Source organism: Hylobates moloch, unplaced genomic scaffold (assembly GCF_009828535.3).
Source record: "Hylobates moloch isolate HMO894 unplaced genomic scaffold, HMol_V3 SCAFFOLD_15, whole genome shotgun sequence".
Classification (NCBI taxonomy): Eukaryota; Metazoa; Chordata; class Mammalia; order Primates; family Hylobatidae; genus Hylobates; species Hylobates moloch.
The window spans coordinates 81344710-81368355 of record NW_026652290.1 but is presented as its reverse complement, the minus strand read 5'-3'; the positions used below and the strand labels follow the sequence as shown (position 1 = coordinate 81368355).

General features: G+C 38.5%; 2 protein-coding genes across 2 annotated transcripts in view; one reads left to right on the top strand and one right to left on the bottom strand.

Moving 5' to 3' along the window:
* The window catches only part of PLEKHH2 (pleckstrin homology, MyTH4 and FERM domain containing H2), a 130306-nt gene that overhangs the window by 22562 nt on the left and 84098 nt on the right, over positions 1-23646 (top strand). The window contains exon 3 of the mRNA XM_058428925.1: positions 13396-13458. Coding sequence (XP_058284908.1) covers positions 13396-13458 — 63 coding nt within the window. The remainder of the gene's footprint in view (positions 1-13395; positions 13459-23646) is intronic.
* On the bottom strand, positions 11266-12543 carry C1GALT1C1L (C1GALT1 specific chaperone 1 like). The gene has a single exon (XM_032177547.2). The coding sequence runs from the start codon at positions 12434-12436 to the stop codon at positions 11489-11491; it is 948 nt and encodes a 315-aa protein (XP_032033438.1). The 5' UTR covers positions 12437-12543; the 3' UTR covers positions 11266-11488.

Below are 23646 nucleotides of genomic sequence, written 5' to 3'. Positions count from 1 at the left end.
TTATGTTTCTGATGAGGTTGCAGTCAAATATTGGCCTGGGATATAGTAATCTGAAGGCTTGACTGGAGCTGGAGGGTTCACTTTCAATGGTTCACCAAAATGGTTGTTGGCAAATGGGTATTGGCTGTTGGTAGGAAGCCTCAGTCCCTAAGTGTATGGATGTCTCCACAGGACTGCTTGAGGGTTCTCACAACATGGTGGCTGGCTTCCCCCAGAGCAAGTCATCCAAGAGAATGCTAGGTGGAAGATGCAGTGCGTTTTATGACCTACTCTCAGAAGTCATACTTCATCATTTCCACAATATCCTGTTGGTTGCAAAGGTCAGCCCTATGTTGTGAAGGAAGCAACTACACATGGGTGTGATTACCAGAAGGTGAGGATCGTTGAGAGCCATTTAGAGGCTGGCTACTGAACCATCTATTGAGTTTTTTCTCTTTCAGAGACTATGTATTTCTAAATTTTTAAGACTTTTTTTCTTTTCTTTTTTTTTTTTTTTTTTCTGAAGCAGAGTCTCACTCTGTTGCCTAGGCCTGAGTGCAGTGACTTGTTCTCATCTCACTGCAGCCTTGACCTCCTGGGCTGAAGCGATCCTCCCACCTCAGTCTCCTGAGTAGCTGGGAATACAGGTGTGTGCCACCATGCCTGGCTAATTTTTGTGTGTGTATATATATATAGATATATATATATTTTTGGTAAAATATAGGTTTTTGTCATGTTGCCCAGGCTGGTCTCAAGCTCCTGGGCTCAAGCCATCTGTCTGCCTGCCTTAGCCTCCCAAAGTGTTGGGATTACAGGCGTGAGCCACCAAGCCTGGCGAAGACTTTAAACTGGTTTATTTTCCCGCCTGCTTGTTCTTGTTTAACACCTTCCTGCTGTTTTTCTTCTTTTTTTTTTCAATTCTTGTCCTTCAAAAAATAGATGTTATTCTCATTTCATCTCTTTGATAATCCTAAACATAAGAAATCTGAAGTCTTTCACATGGTGTTATCTTTTTATTTTACCAGACTAAAGTGGTCTTTTGACCATTGATATTGTTGTCTGTCTTTCTTAGTTTTCTTTGTATGTTTTGGAATTTGGGGTTGCAAGGCACTTTTTTTTTTTTTTTTTTTTTTTTGAGACAGAGTCTCACTGCATTGGAGTGCAGTGGCGTGATCTGGGCTCACTGGCAACCTCTGCCTCCCAGGTTCAAGTGATTCTCCTGCTTCAGCCTCCCAAGTAGCTGGGACTACAGGCACGTGCCATCATGCCCGGGTAAATTTTGTATTTTTAGTAGAGACAGTGTTTCACCCTGTTGGCCAGGCTGATCTCGAACTCCTGACCTCAAGTGATCCGCCCACCTTGGCCTCCCAAAGTGCTGGGATTACAGGTGTGAGCCACTGTGCCTGGCCTGCAAGGTACTTTTTTAAAAAAATTTTTGGTCACGTTAATTGAGTACATATGTAAAAGTCACCCTTTTGGGTGTTTAGTTCAAAGAGTTTTAGCAAATATATACAATTCTGTAACCACTACCACAATCAACATAAACATTATTTCCATCACCTCAGAAATTTCCCTCCTGCGCCTTTATAGTCTGTCTTCTTCTCAAACTCTAAGTCCTGGCAATCACTGATATAGTTTCTGGACCTTTAGTTTTGCCTATTTTAGAGCATCATATAGTATGACATAAGGTGTGTAGTTTTTAGTGAATGGCCTCTATCATTTAGAATGCTTTTGAGTTCACCAGTGTTGTCTGTATCCCTAGTTTGTTCCTGTTTATTGTAGAGTAGTATTCCATTGTACGGGTGTACCATGATGTGTTTATCCATTCACTAGTTGATGGTCATTTGGGTTGTTTCCAGTTTTGGCAATTATGAATACAGCTGCTATAAACTTTCATATACAGGTGTTTGTATGTATATGTCTTTATTTCTCTTAAGTAAACACATAGGAGTAGGGTTCTAGGTCTATGGTAAACAGATGTTTAACTTAAGAAACTGCCGAACTGTTTCTAAGGAGACTGTACTATTTTGCATTCCTACCAGCAATGCATGAGTGTTCTACTTGCTCTGCAGTTTTATCACCATTTGGCATATTCAATCTTTGTAATTTTAGTCATATTAATAGATGTGTAGCTGTATTTCATTTTAGTTCTAATTTGCATGTCTCTAATGACTAATGATGTTGACCATCTTTTTATGTACTTAACTTGCCGTCCATATTTATTTTTTGGTAAAGTGTCTGTCTAAATCCTTTTAGCATTTTTTAAAAATGGGGTTATTTGTATTCTTGAATTGTAAAAATTCTTTATATATTCTGGATACAAGTCTTTTATCAGACGTGTTTTGCACTAATTTTTCTAGTGCGTGGCTTATCATTTCATTTTTCTTAATAGTGCGTTTTGAAAAACAGACACTTAAAATGGGTATAAAGTCCATTTTACCAATTTTTTTGGTTTATGCTTTTAGTATCCTTTCTGAAAAATCTTTGCCTAACACAAAATTACAAGGATTTTTTTCTAGTGTGGAAAAGGAACGTGGTTTTTGTATATGATGCAAGATAATGGTTAAAGGAAATTTCTTCATGTGGCTATTTCTTCTAGTATCATTTGTTGAAAAGACTCTGTCCTGTCTCCTTTTAATTACCTGGACATCTTTTCATACTCACTAGGATGGCTGTAGTCAAAGAGATAGACAATAATAACAGGCATTATATGAAAAAATTGAAGGTCTCATACATTGCTGGTGGAAATGTAAAATTGTGCAGCCACTGTGGAAAACAGTTGGGTAGTTCTTCAAAAAGTTAAATATAGAGTTATTATATGACCTAGAAGTTCTACTCCTAAATATATACCTAAGAAAATGGACAAGTCCACACAAAAACTTTTACATGAATGTTCATAGCACCATTATTTATAATAGTCAAAAAGTGAAACAACGCAAAAACTCGTCAACTAACTGATGAATGGATAAACACAATTTGGTATATCCGTATAGTGGAATATCATTCAGGCATAAAAAAAGATGAAGTACTAACATATGCTACAGCATGGATGGACCTTGAAAACATTGTGCTAAGTGAAAGAAGCCAGACACAGAAGGTCACATGTTATAGGAATCCATTCATATGAAATATTCAGAATAGGCAAAATCATGGAAACAAAGTAGATTAGTGGTTGCAAAGGGCTATTGGGAGAGTGCAATGGGGAATTACTGCTAATATGTACAGGCTTTCTGTTTGAGGTGATGAAACTGTTCTGGAATTAAATGATGCTAATAGTTCCACAACTCTGTGAATATAGTAAAAAAACTCTGTGAATATAGTAAAAAATTAACACTTTAAAGTGGTTAATTTTGTGGCATGTGAATTACTTCTCAATTTTTTTTTTTTGAGACGGAGTCTCGCTCTGTCACCCAGCCTGGAGTGCAATGGCGCGATCTCGGCTCACTGTAAGGTCTGCCTCCTGGGTTCATGCCATTCTCCTGCCTCAGCCTCCCAAGTAGCTGGGACTACAGGCGCCCACCACGACGCCCGGCTAATTTTTTTGTGTGTTTTTAGTAGAGACGGGGTTTCACCATGTTAGCCAGGATGGTCTCGATCTCCTGACCTCGTGATCCGCCCGCCTTGGCCTCCCAAAGTGCTGGGACTACAGGCGTGAGCCACCGCGCCCGGCCTCAATTTTTTAAAAAGTTTGGAAAAATGGAAAAATACTGCCTGCTCTTTAACAAAACTACTATTAGCATTCTTTTTTGTTGTTGTTGTTTTTTGAGATGAAGTCTGGCTCTGTCACCCAGGCTGGAATGCAGTGGTACGATCTCAGCTCACTGCAACCTCTGCCACCCGGGTTCAAGTGATTCTCCTGCCTAAGCCTCCCAAGTAGCTGGGATTACGTGTTCCCACCACCACTCCTGGCTAATTTTTGTGTTTTAATAGAGACAAGGTTTTACCATGTTGGCCAGACTGGTCTCGAATTCCTGACCTCAGGTAATCCACTCACCTTGGCCTCCCAAAGTGCTGGGAATATAGGCATGAGCTGTCGTACCCAGCCACATTCTTATTTTTTAAATGTACAACTTAAAATATATACACATAGATGTAAATAGTTCAAATAAACTTGTTTCATTAAATATTAGATCATTTATTATTATCATGTTCTATGTCATCCCCTAGTCTCTGTATTCATAATCATAAGGAGCTCAGTAAATAAATACTGATGATTTACTGATCAGTTCCCTTACTATTAGACATAGAGGTTGCTTGTGGTTTTCCATTAGTTTAAACAACACTGCAAATGAACTTCTTGTGTATATAACGTTTTTAAATAATTGCAATTCTTTCTTCTGGAAGTTTCTCTAAAGTACAATGAATGGGTCAGAGTAGAACTACAGGATCAAAACTTTTTGATTAAAGCCCAGCACAGTGGTACCTGTCTGTAGTCCCAGCTACTGGGAAGGCTGAGGAGGGAGGATCCCTTGAGCCCAGGAGTTTGAGACCAGCTTGGGCAACATAGTGAGACCCTATCCCCAAAACAACAACAATAATAAAACAACTCTTCAATTTGTGTTGCCACAGTTGTTACCCGAAGAGTTAATTAGCTTTGAGTCTGGCCAATTCCCTTGATACCCATCCCTGATATTATGCACAAAGGTGGGGGAAGGGAAAAGGTGGTAACTGCTCTCTAACTTGAGAGAACTCTGGATGATCAAGGAGTAGTGAATGGTCAGCTGGTTGAGCTAAGCAGCAGTGCAGCAGAGAGCTCCAGGAATAGTCCGTTACTTGAACTTCCAAGGGCTTCTCAGTCCTCTTTGGTTGACTGAGGCCCCTGCTTGGGCAAAGTTGAAGTTCATGGAGTTCCAGCAATCTGTTAACTTCCTTGAGAGACTAGACACTGGTTCAAATACCCAGACTCACAGTAATCACCATACAAGCAGAGGCTATGAAAAGACAGTATACAAAAAATACTAGTAGCCAATAAACATGGAAAAAGGTATTCAGCCTCACTCATATGTAAAGAAATGCAAAGCAAAACAATGCAGGAATGACTGCCAATGGGTACGGGGTTTTTTTCGGGGGAGGGTGATAGAAATGTTCTGGAATTAGCAGTGATGGTTGCACAACTCTGTGAATATACTAAAAACCACTGAATTACACTGTTTTAAAAGGTGAATTTTATGGCATGTATATTATATCTCAACTTTAAATAGTGGGAAAAAATAAATTAACCAAAAGACATTAACAAAATGATATAAGACATAGAGGAATATCATGAATCATAATTAGAAAAAAATCAGAAATGAGGTGATAGAACTCAGCAAAGAATTAGAAGTAGAAAAATATATTTTATAAACTAAGACTAAAGTAGAAGGAACAGAAGAATGGATAAACTCAACACATAATGCTTTAATGAGAAATGAAGGTGAAAAGGAAGAAACTTTTTTTTTTTGAGATGGAGTTCACTCTGTTGCCCAGGCTAGAGTGCAGCGGTGTGATCTCAGCTCACTGCAAGCTCTGCCTCCTGGGTTTGAGTGACTCTCATGTCTCAGCCTCCCAGAAACTTTTAAACAACAAAATGAGGAAAGATAAAAAGGATTTGAAACAATGACTAGTACTGAAGATAAGCAAAGAAGCTACAATATACAGATAAAAGAAGCCCCTGAAGAAAACAAGGGAATGAAACAAATGCAAACAGTGTAATTCAAGAAACATTTACAGAAACTTAAAAAAGCAAAATATTGCATATTGAAATAGTGGATCATGTGGCTGAGAACATCAACCTAGATTGACCTACTTCAAGGCATATTTTTGTCAAAATACTGGATGTTAAAGAAAAAGAAAACATTCTTTAGGTATTTAGGCAAAAACAAAAACATGACCTTTATATCATTAGGAGAATAAAATTACGTTGTTACACTGGTAGTAATGTTTATGCCAGAAGAACATGGAATACCATGTTTCAGATATCAAGGAAAGCACATATGATCCAAGGATTTTGTGTTAAGCAGAACTGGCTTTCAAGTATAAAGGGCATAGCAAGCAGCTATTAGCAATTAAAGAACTCAGAAAATATTGTTCCCAGGAGTTTTCCCTAAGAAATTTAGAGAATGAGGTTCAGACAACTAGAGTAACTAGGGAGATTGTAGTATGTGGTGGCTATATGATCTGACAATGAAGATAGAGTCAACCAATAAAAATGGAAAAAAATTGATTACATATTTTAAAGTATATTTCTGAACCCTATTTTGTTCTTTTCATCTGTCTGTTTTTACACAAATATCATTCTCTTGACTACTATTGCAATTTTATAAGTCTCGATGTCAGGTATTATAAATGTTCTAATTTTGTTATTTTTTTCTAAGTTGCTTAGGCTATTCTAGGTCCTGTGCATTTCTACACAAATTTCAGATTCTTCTTCTTAATTTGTGCAGAAAGCCCTGCTAGGATTTTGATTAAGACTGGATGGAATCTATAGGTCAATTGGAGGAGAACTGACAATAATATTGAGTCTTCTGACTCATAGTTTAATTCTGCATTTATTTAGCTCTTCTTTAATTTTCCTCATCAGTATATTGTGGTTTTCAGCATATAAATATTGTGCTTATTTTGTTAGATTCAAACCTAAGTATTTTATGGTCTTGATGCTTTTGTAAATGCTACTGTTTTTTAAATTCTAATTTCAATTATTTATTGCTCTTATTTTTTTTAACTTTTTTTTTTTTGAGACAAAGTGTTGCTCTTGTTCCCCAGGCTGGAGTGTGGTGGCGTAATCTCGGCTCACTGCAACCTCTGCCTCCTGGGTTCAAGTGATTCTCCTGCCTCTGCCCCCCACCGAGTAGCTGGGATTACAGGCACCTGCCACAACGCCCGGCTAATTTTTGTATTTTTAGTAGAGACTGGGTTTTACCATGTTGGCCAGGCTGGTCTAGAACTAACTCCTGACCTCAGGTTATCCACCCACCTCGGCCTCCCAAAGTGCTGGGATAATTTTTGTATTTTTAGTAGAGACCGGGTTTTACCATGTTGGCCAGGCTGGTCTAGAACTCCTGACCTCAGGTTATCCACCCACCTCAGCCTCCCAAAGTGCTGGGATTACAGGCGTGAGCCACCAAGCCCGGCCATTTATTGCTCTTATATAGAAATACAACAGATTTTTGTATATTGACCTTGTATCCTATGACCTTAATAAACTCATTTATTAGTTCTTTTGTAGATTATTTGGGACTTTATGTGTAGATACTCATGTCATCTGTGAATAAATACTGCTTTACTTCTTCCTTTCCAGTATATATGTTTTCTATGTTTCTTTCTTGGCTATTACATTGGCTAGCACCTGCAGTAAAATCTTGAGTAGAAGTGGTAAAACGACATTCTTGTGGGGGAAAGCATTCAGTCTTTCCCATTAAGTATGATGTTATAGGTTTTTTTGTAGATACCTTTTGTTAGGTATCAGAAATTCCTTATATTCTTAGTTTGTTAAGAGATTTTTATTGTGAATGGATGTTGAATTTTCTCAGATGATTTTTCTTCATCTATCGAAATGATATTTCTTTTCTAGCCACTTGACATGGTGAACTACATTGGTTTATTTTTCAAATGTTAAAACAACCTTTCATTCCTAGGATAAACCCCACTTAGTCATGACATATTATCTTTATTGTGTATATTTGGATTGGATTTGCTGAATTCTTTTTTTTTTTTTTGAGACAGAGTCTCGCTCTGTCACCCAGACTGGAGTGCAGTGGCGCAGTCTCGGCTCACTGCAAGCTCCGCCTCCTGGGTTCACGCCATTCTCCTGCCTCAGCCTCTCCGAGTAGCTGGGACTACAGGCGCCCGCCACCACGCCCGGCTAATTTTTTTTTTTTTTGTATTTTTAGTAGAGACGGGGTTTCACCGTGGTCTCCATCTCCTGACCTCGTGATCCGCCCTCCTCGGCCTCCCAAAGTGCTGGGATTACAAGCGTGAGCCACCGCGCCCGGCCCTGGATTTGCTGAATTCTGCAAAGATTTTTGCATCTGTATTCACAAGGATATTCGTCTAATCTTTTTCTGATTTTGGCAATACTGGCCTTATAAAATGTGTTAGGAAGCATTCCCTTCTTTTACGTTCTGGAAGAGTTTTTGTTGAGTTTCTATTCATTCTTCTATACATTTTTGGGTAGAATTCACAAGTGAAACCATCTAGTCCTGGAGTTTCCTTTGTGGGAAAGTTTTTAACTACAAGTGTGATTTATTTCATAGACATTGGGCTATTAAGCTAACTTATTTCTTCTTAAATGAGCTTTGCTATTTTGTCCAATTTATGGGCAAGAAGTAGTTCATAATATTGTTATCTCATTAGCATCTGTGGGGTCTGTGGTGATGTCTCCCGTTACATTACTGATATTGATAATTTGTGTCTTTTTTCTTTTTTGCTTTATTAGTCTGGTTAGAGAGTTATCAATTGTATTGATATTTTTAAAGAACCAGCTTTTGGTTTTATTGATTTTTCTCTATTTTTATGTTTTTAATTTTATTCATTTCTTCTCTAATCTTTATTATTAGTTTTTAAATTTCTATTGGCTTTAGCTTTAATTTGCTCTTCCTAATAAGTTTAATTCATTCAGACGCTTGCATTCCAGCTTATGCCCTCACTTCTCCACAGTGCAGCTGGAATCACAAAAGTCACTAATGACCTCCTAATTAGCAGTGGCATCATCACCAGTTGTTGCCTAGTTAGATGCCACTTCAGCATTTGAACCCTTTTTCTATGTACATTCATATATAGCCTCTCTAATTTCACAGGTTATTTGAAAATCTTCCTCTTGATTTTCTACTCATTCCCTCTAAGTGAGCAGAATTACCTTCGATTGACTATTGCCTACTATTTCTAATGCAAGGTTCTAACACCCATTTTTTTTCCTCCCTGCCATTATTCTCTTACTTTTTTCAGCTCCATAAAACTCCCTCTGGTGCCTCATCATGTATGATACAAACTACTTTATCCATAATCCTGTCACCTAGATATAGATAGACAACTCCTTGTCCTTGGTTTATGTAATTCCATAAAAACAGGCGCACATAAATTTTTTAACAAAAATTTGATTGCAACATTCATTACTGCTTTGCAGTCCCTTTTCCCTCAATATATCATTTATGTATAATATCATTCTATATATAATTTTCACTTATTTTTAAATATGTCATTTACATCTTTTCATATATAGTTAAAACTTTTTATTAGAGAGATTTTCAAACATACAAAAGTAAGCAGAATGTTATAATGGACCCTCCTGTACACATCACCCAGCTTTCATGGTTGTCAACTCAGGGCCAATCCTGTTTCATCTGCACCCTGACCTACTTCTTTCCTCCTATGTTATATTGAGACAAGTCCCAAATATATCATTTCCTCCATCCATGTAAATTTGTAATGACTGTATGGTATCTAACTGTATGGAGGTACCATTATTTATATATTTAGATAATCCTGTTTTTGGACATTTGTGACTTTTAGTTTTATCATTCAAATTATAACACTACAACTGCTACCATAATATTTTTAAATAAATGAGATACCACCAGCTTTTCACATTGCTTGAATTTATTTTCTTATGTTTATCCCTACAATATCCTGTAAAGTAGTCAGAACAGGTTATATTATCCACATTTTATACACAAGAATTTTAGAGTCCAGTGACAAACTATTGGTAAATAGTAGAGTTTCCTAACTTAAAATTATTCATAAAAATAACACATATATATGGTAGACATAGGCTGCTTAAAAAATTTCTATGTAAATATTCATTGAACATCTATTAAGTATTAGATACTATGTTGGATGCTTTTCTGTTTATAAATGCTGTGAAATAAGTGTTGTATCATTTTACAGGTAGGGAGCGGAGACTCAGATAAGTTAAATAATATACCCATCATCAGATAGCTAGTATTGGAATCTGGGTTCCAATTTAGGTCTTGCCTTTAAGTTCAGTATTCTTTCCAGTTTTCCCTATATTAATATTTCAAGGATTACCTCCTTTTCATTAAGAAAGCAAGTAACTTTTGAGCTTGATTCTGCCTTCAAGCAACTTTACAATGTAGTTGGGAAGATAGTACAAGATAGGAAGTCAGTGCCATAGGAGCAGAAAAAAAGTTATTTGGCAGTGGTAAAAATAATGATACTGTCCATATATGCATGGTACTTTAGGCATGACAGAGAGCTTTGTCATTTCATCAATAATTTGTAATATATTAAATACCTACTATGTAGAAAGACCTGTATTAGTTATGTAACAGTGAAGCAAGCTGACTTTTGTCCTTCCTGTTATCACTAGAAACTAAACATTTGAGAAGGAGAAATCAGACAAGATATTTGCATAGTTCTCTTAAGCAAACTATTTTTTTCACTAGCAAACTATTTTTTTCGCTGTGCATTCTTCTGTTTCTCCTGGCAATCCTGACAGTATTCAAAATCCAGGCTAAGTAAAGTCTCCAGAAAAACCAAATTTCCCTGAAGATAGAATATAGTTATATTGTAGAAGTGACAATTGTCAGCATATTGCCAGTGGTGGAAGAATGTGGTGTTGGCATGTGTTTGCTAGTTGGTTTTTGGTTTAGGGAATATTCTAGAGACATCCAAAAGACATAATGCTTGTCCAGCTGCTTCTATATAGTGCCATAGTCTAAACAAGTAATTCAACAAAATGCTTTGAAACCACAATACTCGCTCATTAAACATTTGAAATATTTTCACAGAAATTAAATATGAGGTTCTGAGAATGTACTTGCACAGTTATTTACATATCCAAATATTTGAAACCTCTTCCAGAATATAGATCCCTGCAATAAACTGCCTTTTAAAATGCTGCATGGGGCTGGGTGTGGTGGGTCATGCCTGTTATCTCAGCACTTTGGGAGGCTGAGGGGGGTGGATCACCTGAAGTCAGGAGTTCAAGACCAGCCTGACCAATATGGTGAAACGGCGTCTCTACTAAAAATTAAAAAATTAGCTGGGCATGGTGGTGTGTACCTGTAGTCCCAGCTACTCAGGAGGCTGAGACAGGAGAAGCACTTGAACCCGGGAGGTGGAGGTTGCAGTGAGCCGAAATTGTGCCACTGCACTCCAGCCTGGGTGACAAAGCAAGACTCCATTTCCAAAAAAAAAAACGCTGCCATGTGGACAGGCAGTTAAATATGTGGCCATACATGGTGATGACAAATGTTCTACACCTTTATTATCCAGTAGAAATATGTAAGCTACATGTGTAACTTAAAATATTCTAATAGACACATTAATCAAATTAAAAAGCAGGTGAAATTAATTTTAATAGTATATTTTATTTAATGCAAAATATCCAAAACATTATTTCAATGTGGAGTCAATATAAAATATTACGAGATGTTTTACATCTTCATCCTGTTTTCTAATAATATATGAATTATTGAATGAAGTATGTATTTTACACTTACACTGTATCAGAATTTGGAGTAGCCACATTTCAAGTGCTCTTGGACAGCACAGGTCTATTATTCTCCAGCCCTCAGTCATTTTCTGAACCAACTGGAGGCAAGAAAACGAGTGTGTCATTGAAGTAGTGTCCAAATGCCCTAAGCCGGTACAGGCCATACATCATTACTTCCATCTTTTGGGGGGTCAGTCCATTGAAAGTAATAGCCATATCTGAACAGCAGCCTTCTACTACTTGCTGAGGGTTATTAGACAATGCCTCTTCAATAAGCTGTGCGATTGGTTTTGTATTAAATACATCTCTTCCTTCATAATCCTCTGCATTTTCTGCATGAACTCCTGCGTATTTCAGGCATATTGCCAGCTGCTTATCTTCAGATACCTTCCAAATCACACTTTGATCTGCACAGGTCTCAGAGTTATCGAGAAGTCTGTTAAGTCTTTTCATCGACTCTCTACTTAAGACAATCCCTCCTTCCACAGTCACGTATTCGAGGTCTCCAGATATAACAGCGTGGCCCAGATAGAAGGGTTGGGATGCATCCCTTTTAAACAAAAGGTACTTTAAATTTTCAGTGACAGCAAACGTAGTGGGAAGTGCAAGAAAGAACCAGTTGTAGTTGTCGCCATACTTCTCAAAGACGTATTTGTAAGTGGTCCTCATCTGTACCCACCTGTCATTGCTTTCTATATTGAACAAATTATCATTTTTAGTATCGTAGAGCTCTGCTTTGTCACAGTGTTTGGTCCAGGTCTCTTTCAGTACAGCCCAGTAACTCTCATCTTCGGATTCTCCAAAGATGATACAGAAAACACGAATACTTTTACTGAGCTCCACGAGTATCACTTCTGAAGTGTTTAAGAAATCGTTCCTGTTAGGTGGACGAAGGTGATGGTGCTCGTGGAATTGAGTTTGACCTCTGTGTCGAATGTGAATTTGGCCAAACATAGTTATCAAAACCCAGGAAATGCTCCCAAGCAACATACCCTTAAAAAATGATGTCCCACTAGCGGAAACCATTTTCCAGGCGTTAGGACAGTACGCCAGGATCAAAGGCAGCCTGGGACCGGGTCCCGGGGTCCCGCGCCTTCCGGAGCTGGCGGCCGCGCTCCCGATTGGGCCACTCTAGCTGCGGGAGGTCGCTTCTCGGTGGCGTAGAGAAGGGGGCGGGGCAGGAGCCGGACGCTGCGGCCACTGCGGGTGGGGTCCGTGCTGTTGCGGGTGAGAGGTATACCAGGAGTTCTGCACGCCTGGCCTTCCAACCAACAATAAATTTGAAAATGAGCAGAGATTAGTCACAGACGGCTCTAAAGTGGGCCAGACATCAGCACTGAGCCAAAAAGAAGAGAATTGAGTTTTACCTCACGATTCGTGTGTTCAGCCCCAGGTACAACACATCCCGTATGTTGATAAGCATGGGGTCCTTCTTAAGGCTTTTAAAATTCTCCTTATAATATTCGTTTTAGTATTTGTGTGTCTGTGTGTTTAATCAAAGAATCTCTTCTATACTGTCTCCATCAGTCTGTAAGTATGTAAAACTACCCAGAGTTTTTACTTAAACGTAGCACCTACGGAGTTCATGAGAACACACCACTTCCTTGATGTCATTATGACTTTTTGATCAACCCGTCAAATAGGACATTTGAAGCCTTTCTTTCCTCTTAGATTTATTTTCTTGTTCTTAATATATGTTAATCAGTAATTTTTAATTTACAATCCACTGAAGAAAATTCTATTGATGAATACTCTTGACGTATATATATAGTCCTTGTATTAAAAGTATCAAAACTCTGGCATTTTGATCAACTTTTAAATATTCAAAGAGCCTTTAATGTGCTAACTGTATTTAACTCATCTCCAGTGAACTACTTTAAAATATCCAAACTGATGATGACATTATGAGATTTTTAAAGCCTTTTTCAGAAAGGCTTATTTTTCAAAAATAAATTTTTATATTTACATTTTCCCTCACTCTACAGATGCAACAGCTTGAGAGACAAGTTATTGATGCTGAACGTCAAGCAGAAAAAGCTTTTCAACAGGTAGAGTATAATTTTAGTTTAAATGGTTTTTTTTTTGCCTGTACTACTCACATAAAGATTGTTTTGCTCACAATGGAAAGACAATTATCAGCCCGCCTCTACATCTTACCGTTTTGACTGTTCATAGCTTGATCCATAAAGAAAATGGAGAATCTAACTCTATTTTGTCCATTAACAAATTTTCAAAAGGGAAAAAAGCTTCCATTAGGAAGTTTTATCTTACTTCTGAGAAAAATCAAATATGGCTTTTATGGTAATACTAACTATATTTAAGTTTTGTATATAAATATGTTCATAGTGGCTTTATTTGTAGTTATAAAGAGTTGGAAATAATATGAATGCCATATTATAGAAGAATGAAAAAGTAAACTCTATCAACTCCATGAAATATTAGACAACCATTAAAATAATTGTTTCTAAGGATATGCATTAATATGTAAAAATGCTTAGAGTTAATATTAGGAAAAGTCAAACCTAAGAGTTAAAAAAAAGTCTGAGAGGAAACACCCCAAAACTTTAACAAATGTTTAAAATTGTTTGAATTATGGAATCAGGAATGATTTTTTCCCCTATTTTTTTTTTTGTGTGTGTGTTTTTTTTGAGACGGAATCTTGCTCTGTGGCCCAGGCTGGAGTGCAGTGGCGCGATCTTGGCGCACTGCAACCTCCGCCTCCTGGGTTCAAGAGATTCTCCTGCCTCAATCTCCTGAATAACCTGGATTACAGGTGCGCACCACCACACCCGGCCAATTTTTATTTTGTTAGTAGAGATGGGGTTTGTTGGCCAGGGTGGCCTCAAACTCCTGAACTCAGGTGATCCACCCACCTTGGCCTCCCAAAGTGCTGGGATTACAGGTGTGAGGTATTGTGCCTGGCCCCCTATATTTTCATACTTTGAGTTTTTTAATGGAACTTTTATTTATTAAAATTTTCAAATTTTGTAATGACAGGGTCTCACTATGTTGTCCAGGATGATCTTGAACTCCTGGCTTCAAGTGATGCTCAGTGTCCCAAAGTGTTGGGATTACAGGTGTGAGCTCACTGTGCTCAGACAACTTTTATTATTTTTTTAAAAGATGTTTTGATAAGTCACATAACCCTTTCTGGGCCTTGCCAGCAGTAAAATGAGCAGTAAAATGATGGGTTTGGATAGGCCCACCCAGCCTTCAAGTTTAATGATTCTAAATCCATAGCTTCTCATTTCATGAAAAGATCTCAGTCATATTCAGTTTAATCAATGAGTTCCAGTGAGTTCTGGTGTTCTGCCGCACTATGGAGTAATATGGTTAACTATAATTTATTGCATATTTACAAAAAGCTTAAAGAGCCAGCTTTCTATATTTTCATAAACTAGAAGAGAGGATTTTGAATGTTCACAACACAAATAAATAGTAAATGAGGTGCTGGCCATGCTAATTACCTTGATTTGATCATTACACATTGTATACACACATGGAAATATCCCTCTGTATCTCCTAAATATGTACAATTATTATGTATCAACTAAAAACAAAAGAAAAAAAGGCTTAAATACAAAATTATTTCTCCTAAGAAGTGCATATGAAATTCCTATGCTTTCTCTAAGTTTGTCATGTTTCCTTCCTTCAACTTGAGTACTACCAAATCTTTTTTCTTTTTAATTTTTATTTTAGAAGGGTAAGGAGTCTGGCAACAAGGCTTTCCCCCTTGCTGCTCTGCCGTTCTTTCCACTAATTTTGGAAGTTGCAGTGTCTGTTTGTTTAGTGGTTTGGCTTTCTGGCTGCTCAAAATTGAAGTCAAGGAAGCCTTCTGAAGGAAATTTATCACTTGTAAATCTTTCAGAAGGACCTCTATATGTGGCAGCTGTACCAAGTTTCTCATTCTAAGTTTCTCATTTTCTTGCCACTACCAATTATATCTCTCTTGATTGTATTTGCTTGGCTTATTTGATTTCTTGTTCCATAGCATAGTCGCATCTTCCATTTGACAATTAGAATTTCCGTTTCTGCCTGGTTGAAATTTGTGTCCAGGGCCACTTTAGTTGCAATTATTTTTACTACATACACTGGATTTCTAGTTTCCATTACTGTTGTTCATATGCCAACTGGAAAAGCCACCTGTTCCCTCAGAATGCCAACTGGAATTCCTTCCTGTACCATTATGATTCCAATCTACTGTTCCACTATTTGAATGCCAACCAACTCCAGAATTACTATGGTTGTGAAACCAAGTCAGGGAGCCTCCTGCAACATCCTAATGCCACTCAGAACATCCTTTTGGTCCACCAGTATTCCTCAAAGAATGCAGAAAGCTGTTTCTCCGTGTATTATTAAAGCGATCTTTTTTCCAATTACAAGCCTCCTGTGGAGGTCCAGGGTGATGCCATGCTGGCTGACTGTAACTCTGTCTGTGTTGGTGAGGAATTTGGTGTTCTCAGCTCCATTGGGGTCACCTGTCATCAGAATTTACTTCTTGGCTGCTACTGGAAGGTTCTTGTCAACTTTGTTCTTTCCTTTGTTTTATTAATTGAATGAGTTCCGTGTCAAAATAATCTTCTTCCTCTTCCTCTCCTTTTCCATCATCTTCTCTTTCCTGGGCATCAACGTTATCTTTGTGCAGCTGGCCAGAAATATGCTTTACATATGCAGAAAGACCCACTTCTGTGGCCCTGCACCTTCGGCACTCATGACTAGTGCCTCTTTTTGGAGCTGTACACGATGTGACACTATATGCATTTTTGTTCTCCTACCGTAGTGACCAGATCTGAATCACTCAACCAAACCCTCTTACTCCATCAGGCCACTGAGGGCCGGGCAAGGGAGCTCCCTGATGCCCCAGATACCCCATTCAGTTTTGGGTCTGAGAGCCTACTCTGGACCCTGTCCCCACCAGGCCCCTTCACCCTCAATTTTTATTTTAGATTCAGCAGATACATGAAAAATTTAATTTTATAGGGTAGAGTAAGTGCCTAGTAGATTTCTTTTTTTTTGAGACGGAGTCTCGCTCTGTCGCCCAGGCTGGAGTGCAGTGGCGCCATCTCGGCTCACTGCAAGCTCCGCCTCCCGGATTCACGCCATTCTCCTGCCTCAGCCTCCGGAGTAGCTGGGACTACAGGCGCCCGCTAATTTTTTGTATTAGCGCCTGGCTAATTTTTTGTATTTTTAGTAGAGACGGGGTTTCACCGTGGTCTCTATCTCCTGACCTCGTGATCCACTCCCCTCGGCCTCCCAAAGTGTTGGGATTACAGGCGTGAGCCACCGCGCCTGGCCAGTGCCTAATAGATGTCTAAATAAGCCCAATGTAGCCTAATCTTTGATTTTCTTAATTATGCTTGAAAACGAAATCTTACAACTTTATTAGGCAAGACTTTAAGCACATGCAAGAGTAGAGAAAATAGTATAGTGAACCCCCATCACCCACTTCAACAATTAGTCAAGTCATGGCTCATCTGTACCTCCACCCACTTCCCCTGCCCCCTCACACTGGACTATTTAGAAGCAAATCCCAGACATAGTATAATTTCATCCATTATTATATACTATACTAATCTAAAACCAAACACTCTTAAAAATCATAACCACAATACCATCATCACACCAAAAAATTACCAATAATTCTTCAGTATATCAAAGATCTAGTCAGTATTCAAATTTTTCCAAATAGCTAGTAATTGCTTCTGTGTTTTGTTCTTTAATCAAAGTGGAATTCACATAACATAAAATTAAGTTTTTTTTTGAGACAATCTTACTCTGTCACCTGGGCTGGAGTGCAGTGGTGCAATCTCAGCTCACTGCCACCTCCACCTCCTGAGTTCAAGCGATTCTCCTGCCTCAGCCTCCCGAGTAGCTGGGACTTTAGGCACCCACCACCATGCCTGGCTAATTTTTTGTATTTTTAGAGAGATGGGGTTTCACCATGTTGGCCGGGCTGGTCTCGAACTGCTGACCTTGTGATTCGCCCGCCTTGGCCTCCCAAAGTGCTGGGATTACAGGTGTGAGCCACCGTGCCCGGCCAAAATTAGCATTTTAAAATGAACAGTTCAGTGTTGTGTACAATCATCACCTCTATCTAGTTCCAAAATGTCGAAAGGAAACTCATCTCAAAAGGAAACCATATTCATTAAGCATTTAGTCCCATTTCCCCCTCCCACTAGCCCCTGGCAACCACCAATCTGCTTTCTGTTGCTGTGGATTTACCTATTCTGGATATTTCATATAAATGGATTTATATACTATGTGATCTTTTGTGTCTGGCTTCTTTCATTTAGCAGAATGTTTTTGATCTTTATCAATGTTGTAGCATGTATCATGCTTTATTCCTCATTATGGCTAAATAATGTTCCATAGGTATATATACATACACACAAAATTTGTTTATCCATTTGTCTTTTTATGGACATTGTCTTTTTATGGATTTTCACTGCCCTCAGTGTCTCCTGTGCCCTACCTATTCTACCTTTTCATCTTTTGACTATTGTGACTAGTGCTGTTAAGAACATACATATATTTGTTTGAGTACCCCTTTTTAATTCTTTTATTTATATACCCCTCCTTTTTTTTTTTTTTTTTTTTCTGAGATGGAGTTTTGCTCTTGTTGCCCAGGCTGGAGTGCAATGGCACGATCTCGGCTCACCGCAACCTCCGCCTCCCAGGTTGAAGCCATTCTCCTGCCTCAGCCTCCTGAGTAGCTGGGATTACAGGCATCCACGCCTAGCTCATTTTGTATTTTTAGTAGAGATGGGGTTTCTCCATGTTGGTCAGGCTGGTCTCCAACTCCCAATTTCAGGTGATCCGCCCACCTCGGCCTCCCAGAGTGCTGGGGTTACAGGTGTGAGCCACCTCGACCGGCCCTCTTTTTTTTGTTTTTAATAGTTGGTTTGTTCAAATTGGGATCTAAACTAGATTGACACGTTTCATTTGATTCTTAAACTCTTTTAATTTATAGGGTCTTTTTCCCTTTTTTCTTTCAATTTATTTGTATGCGTTAATTTGTTCTCTAAAGCTTTCCACATTCTGGAGTTTGCCGAGTGCATACCTATGATGTGATTTAACAAGCTCCTCTACCCCTATATTTCCTGTAAAATATAGTTAGATCTAAAAATTTGACTTTTTTTCTTTCTCTCTTTTCAAGACTACTTCTTGGGTGATATTGTTGACCTCCACCAGGAGGTATATAATAATGTCTAGTTATCTCTGTCTCTCTCTCTTTTTTTTTTTTTGGTGATATTAGCAGCCATTGATTACCTTGTTTAAATCAATGATTTCATCAGGGAGGTTATTGCTTTTTTAAAAACAGACTTTAATTTTTAGAGCAGTTTTAGATTTACAGCAAAATTGATAGTATATGAAGTACAGAGCTTTCATATATCCTCTCCCCTCCAACACACATTCAAGCTTTCTTCCATGTCAGCATCCAACACCAGAGTGGTACACTTATTACAACTGATGAACCAACACTGACACATCATTGTTACCCAAATCCCATCGTTTACATTAATGTTTACTCTTGGTGTTTTATGTTCTATGGGTTTTGACAAATGTGTAATGCTGTGTATCCTCTTCTATAGTATCCTATAGCATACTTTCACTGCTCTTAATGTCTCCTATGCTCTACCTATTCAATCCTTCCCTCCTCTTAAGTCCCTGGAAACCACTGATGTTTTTACTGATTTAATTGTTTTGTCTTTTCCAGAATGTCATATAGTTAGAATCAGACAGTATATAGCCTTTTCAGATTGGCTTTATTTTCACTGAGTAATATGCATTAAGGTTTCTTCATGACTTTTCAGTTAGCATTCTTTTCAACAATAACTTAGCCAGAATGGCTAAAATTAAAAGAACAACAATGAAGTGTTGGCAAGGAGATGGAGCAACTGGAATTTTCATACACTTCCAGTAGGAATGCAACTTTGTACATTTATTCACTCTGGAAAGCTGTTTGGCAACATCTACTAAAGTAAACATTTGCCAGCCTATGACCCAGCAATTCTACTCCTGGGTATATACCAAGAGAAATAGGAACACATATCCACCAAAATATAGGTTTATGGACATGTGAAGCAACTTTATTCATAACAGTCCTAAGCTGAAAACAAACAAATCGTTCTACCAAAAAAGACACATGCACTTCTATGTTTATCATAGTGCAATTCACAATAGCAAAGGCATGGAATCAACCAAAGTGCCCATCAGTGGCGGGTTAGATAAAGAAAATGTGGTACATATACACCAGGGAATACTACACTGCCATAAAAAAGAATGAGATCAGGTCCTTTGTAGCAACATGGATGCAATTGGAGGTCATTATCCTAAAAGAATTAATGCAGGAACTGAAAACTAAATACCACATGCTCTCACTTATAAGTGGGAGCTAAACATTAAATACACAAATGATACCATTTCCACAGTGTGAATCTATCTTGATCAGAATTCTTTTGACATCTAATAATGATCCCTGCCTAGAAAAATAAACAAGTTTTTCTTATTGTGAAATGCCCAGTGAGTCTTACCAAGATAGGAGAAGATGAATGTAGGATATAACATGAGAGAAAGCCAATCCAAGACAATTGTAGAAATTGCCAAGAAAATTATGGGCAGGGCACATTTCAAGGTTAATTCTAACCCAGCTCTTCTCCAGGATTCCTAGAGTGTAGTTATTTAAATTAGCATACATTGGTGTTCTAGACACATAGAATTAAAGTCCAGAGTTTGGAATAAGCACTTAATTTTTCTTTTTTGGGGACGGAGTCTCACTATATGCCCAGGCTGAAGTGCAGTGGTGTGACCATGGCTCATTGTAGCCTTAACTTCCCGAGCTCAAGCAATCCTCCTGCCTCAGCCTCCCTAGTAGCTGGGACTATAGTCATGCGCCACCACACCCAGCTAATTTTAAATTGTTTGTAGAGATGGGGCCTCACTGTGTTGCCAGGGCTGGTCTCAAACTCCTGGGCTCAAGTAATCCTCCTGTCTCGGCCTCCCAAAGTGTTGGAATTACAGGCATATACTGCAAACTTGGCCTTTTAAAAAATTTTTTGTTGTTGATTTTTTTTCTCCTCTTCCTCTTTCTCCTCCCCCATTCGATCTCCTCCACCTCCTCCTCTTTTCTTTTTTGAAGGGGAAGGGTGAAGACAGGAGAGGAATATGAAACCTGTTTGGCAAGGTAAAGTCTGTACAGCCAAAGAGAAATCAAGGTGAATTCATGTTTCTCTGCCTTGAGAACAAACTTAAAATTTTAGCTGGATTTAGATCCAAACTCTCCTACTTAGTTGACTGAAAAAGCTTCTTAGTTTCTTCAAGTCTTAGTTGTGTCGCTTATGGAAAAGAGCTAATATTTGCAGAGCTCATAGTCTCTGTATATTGTGTAGAGGTGAGAACACAGCGATGAAGAACACAGACTTGAGCCAAACTGTCTGGGTTCAAAGTCTGTCTCCATCTCTTACCACCTTTTCAACTTGAGCCTCAGCTTCCTATCTGTACAACGTAGTACTATCTAATACCTAGCTCATAGGATTTGGGGGAGATTGATAGTTACTATGAGTAAAGTGCTTGGAATATTTCCTGCCACATAGAAGTGCTATTTAGCCATTATGAAGATTGACTCTGATTTAAGTAAAGTGCCTGGCCTGCAGTCAGCCCTCAATTAATGGTGGTGGTGGTAGAAGTACGATTAGTAATGTAAGGATCTATGCTGTGCCTGTGTTTTAATACTCTTTGGCTGATAGTACCAAGTAGTGATATTCCCACTTACACCTCTACAAAGGCAATAATTAACAGTAAAATCATAAAAAGCCTACTTAAATTCTGTGGAGGCACTTTCAGAATGCTTACAATATTCTCTGTCCCTCCATACCAGATGTTTTAGTCTTTTTCTGCAGAGGTGTACTGAGCTGTATATGCCTGTTCCTGTTCAGCCACATGCCTTGCAGCACACATTTGTTGGCTTGTCTGCCTCTCTGACTTTCACCACTAAAAGCAGTACTCAGCTGAAACCAGCTCAACTCTATACTTTAGCTTTGTACGTTTTTCTCTTTGTATATTAATGAATGGCATCACTTCTGTAACAATTAACGAAGTTGTCTGCAGAAAAAAAGTCACACATTTGCCAGATAAATCTTGGTGATCTTTATACTTAATGTTCTAGTACATCCCCCTCCCCTCCCCTCCTCTCCCCTTCCCTTCTTTTCTCCTTCCCTTCTTTTCCCCTTCCTTTCCCTTCCCTTCTTTTTCCTTCATTGTCTTGTGTTTTCTGACTTTGGCCTTCCTAATAGCATCTTTCTTTACCTCTGTACCCTGGCTGTCTCTATATGTCTCTATATGTAATCTATCTGTTCTTCCCTATCTTTCCCTTCCCTTCCTTTCTCTCCTTTAACTGCCCATATTATGGGAAAAAGAGAAAGAAATTGAGGATGGTTTGGTTTTGCCTTAATTTAAAATTCTTAATTCATAATACATGGCAAATTTGTTTGTTTTTGAAAATTAAACTAAATTAAGTATTTTTTATTTGTGATTTTCAACTATCTACACCCTCCACTCCCGCCACCGACCACTGCCCTGCCCCGAGTCCTTGGGTCTTACGAGATCCAGTGAGGATTCTTTAAAAAAGGATCCTTGTTCCTGATTCAAGGGAAGCAAACCACAGAGGTTTGTTGCCATCAGGGCCAACCACTGGTCTTGGTAAGTTTGACAGGAAGGACTTCTCTCCTTTGAAGTTGTTCTTTGAGGATGTCGGGTATAAAGCTATTTAATTCTATGTGCTATGTCTTTAAGCAAAAATACACCAGGATTGGTTATTTTAGACATACTGCTACTCCCATTACCAAAAAAAAAAAAAAAATAGAATTACAAATCTCTCAGAGTTTCCATGAGTTAGCAAAACCTGTAGGCATTTCTTTTTGTCAGAACACTTTAAATTTATTTAGTGCATATTTTGTTACACTTCAGAAAAACTTTTTTTCTTTATGTTACCTCATAATCTAAAAGTCGACAGGAAATACAGAGAGCAGATGAATTCTCATGCACTGACGATGTCACCTTCTTTGGCCTTTGCAAGACTAAGTGTTAATAACTTAGAGTAACTGAATCCTTTGCTATCTTTAACAATTTCCATGGGACTGTGGCCTATCTGGTGTTTATGTTGCTTAAACCAGCTTGCCTTTTCTCACTGAACCATGTCCTAAGACTGAAACAACTGTATTTATCTTAACCAAAAAGGAATATTTCGCCACTAAAAGCAGTACTCAACTAAAACCAGGTCAACTCTATAGTTTAGCTTTGTACATTTTTCTCTTTGTTTATCAATGAATGGCATCACTTCTGTAACAATTAACTAAATTGTCTGCAGAAAAAAAAGTCACAGATAAATATTTTATTGCCAGATAAATCTTGGTGATCTTTATACTCAGTGCTCTAGTACATCTTTTTTTGGTTCATTTGTCTTTTGAGACAGGGTCTTGCTCTGTCATCCAGGCTGGAGTGCAGTGGTGCGATCTCAGCTCACTGCAACTTCTGTTTCCTGTGCTGAAGCAATCCTCCCACCTCAGCCTCTGGAGTAGCTAGGGCTGCGGGCATGTGCCACCACACCCAGTTAATTTTTTTTAACCTTTTTTTTTTGTAGAGACGATGTCTCACCATATTGCCCAGATTAGTCTCGAACTCGTCAGCTCAAGCAATCCTCCAGCCTCAGCCTACCAAAGTGCTGGGATTACTGGCATGAGCCACCAGGCCTGGCCCTAGTGCATCTTTATTGTTGTTGTTCACAAGTTTTGAAAGCAATAAGATCAAATCAACCCAGTTCTACTTATGAGTACTCCTGTGAGATAGAAAAGCAGCAAAGAGCATATTTGGAAAATACTGGCATATGGGATTCATTCCCAAGTATCTGATTAGGTGAATACCTTAATATATTACATTTATTTATGCTAACCAAAGAGGGGTAGATTATTCCCCTATAAAAGTATGTGTGTTTTTTTTTTTATTATTATACTTTAGGTTTTAGGGTACATGTGCATAATGTGCAGGTTTGTTACATATGTATCCATGTGCCATGTTGGTTTGCTGCACCCACTAACTCGTCATTTAGCATTGGGTATATCTCCTAATGCTGTCCCTCCCCCCTCCCCCCACCCCACAACAGTCCCTGGAGTGTGATGTTCCCCTTCCTGTGTGCATGAGTTCTCATTGTTCAATTCCCACCTGTGAGTGAGAACATGCAG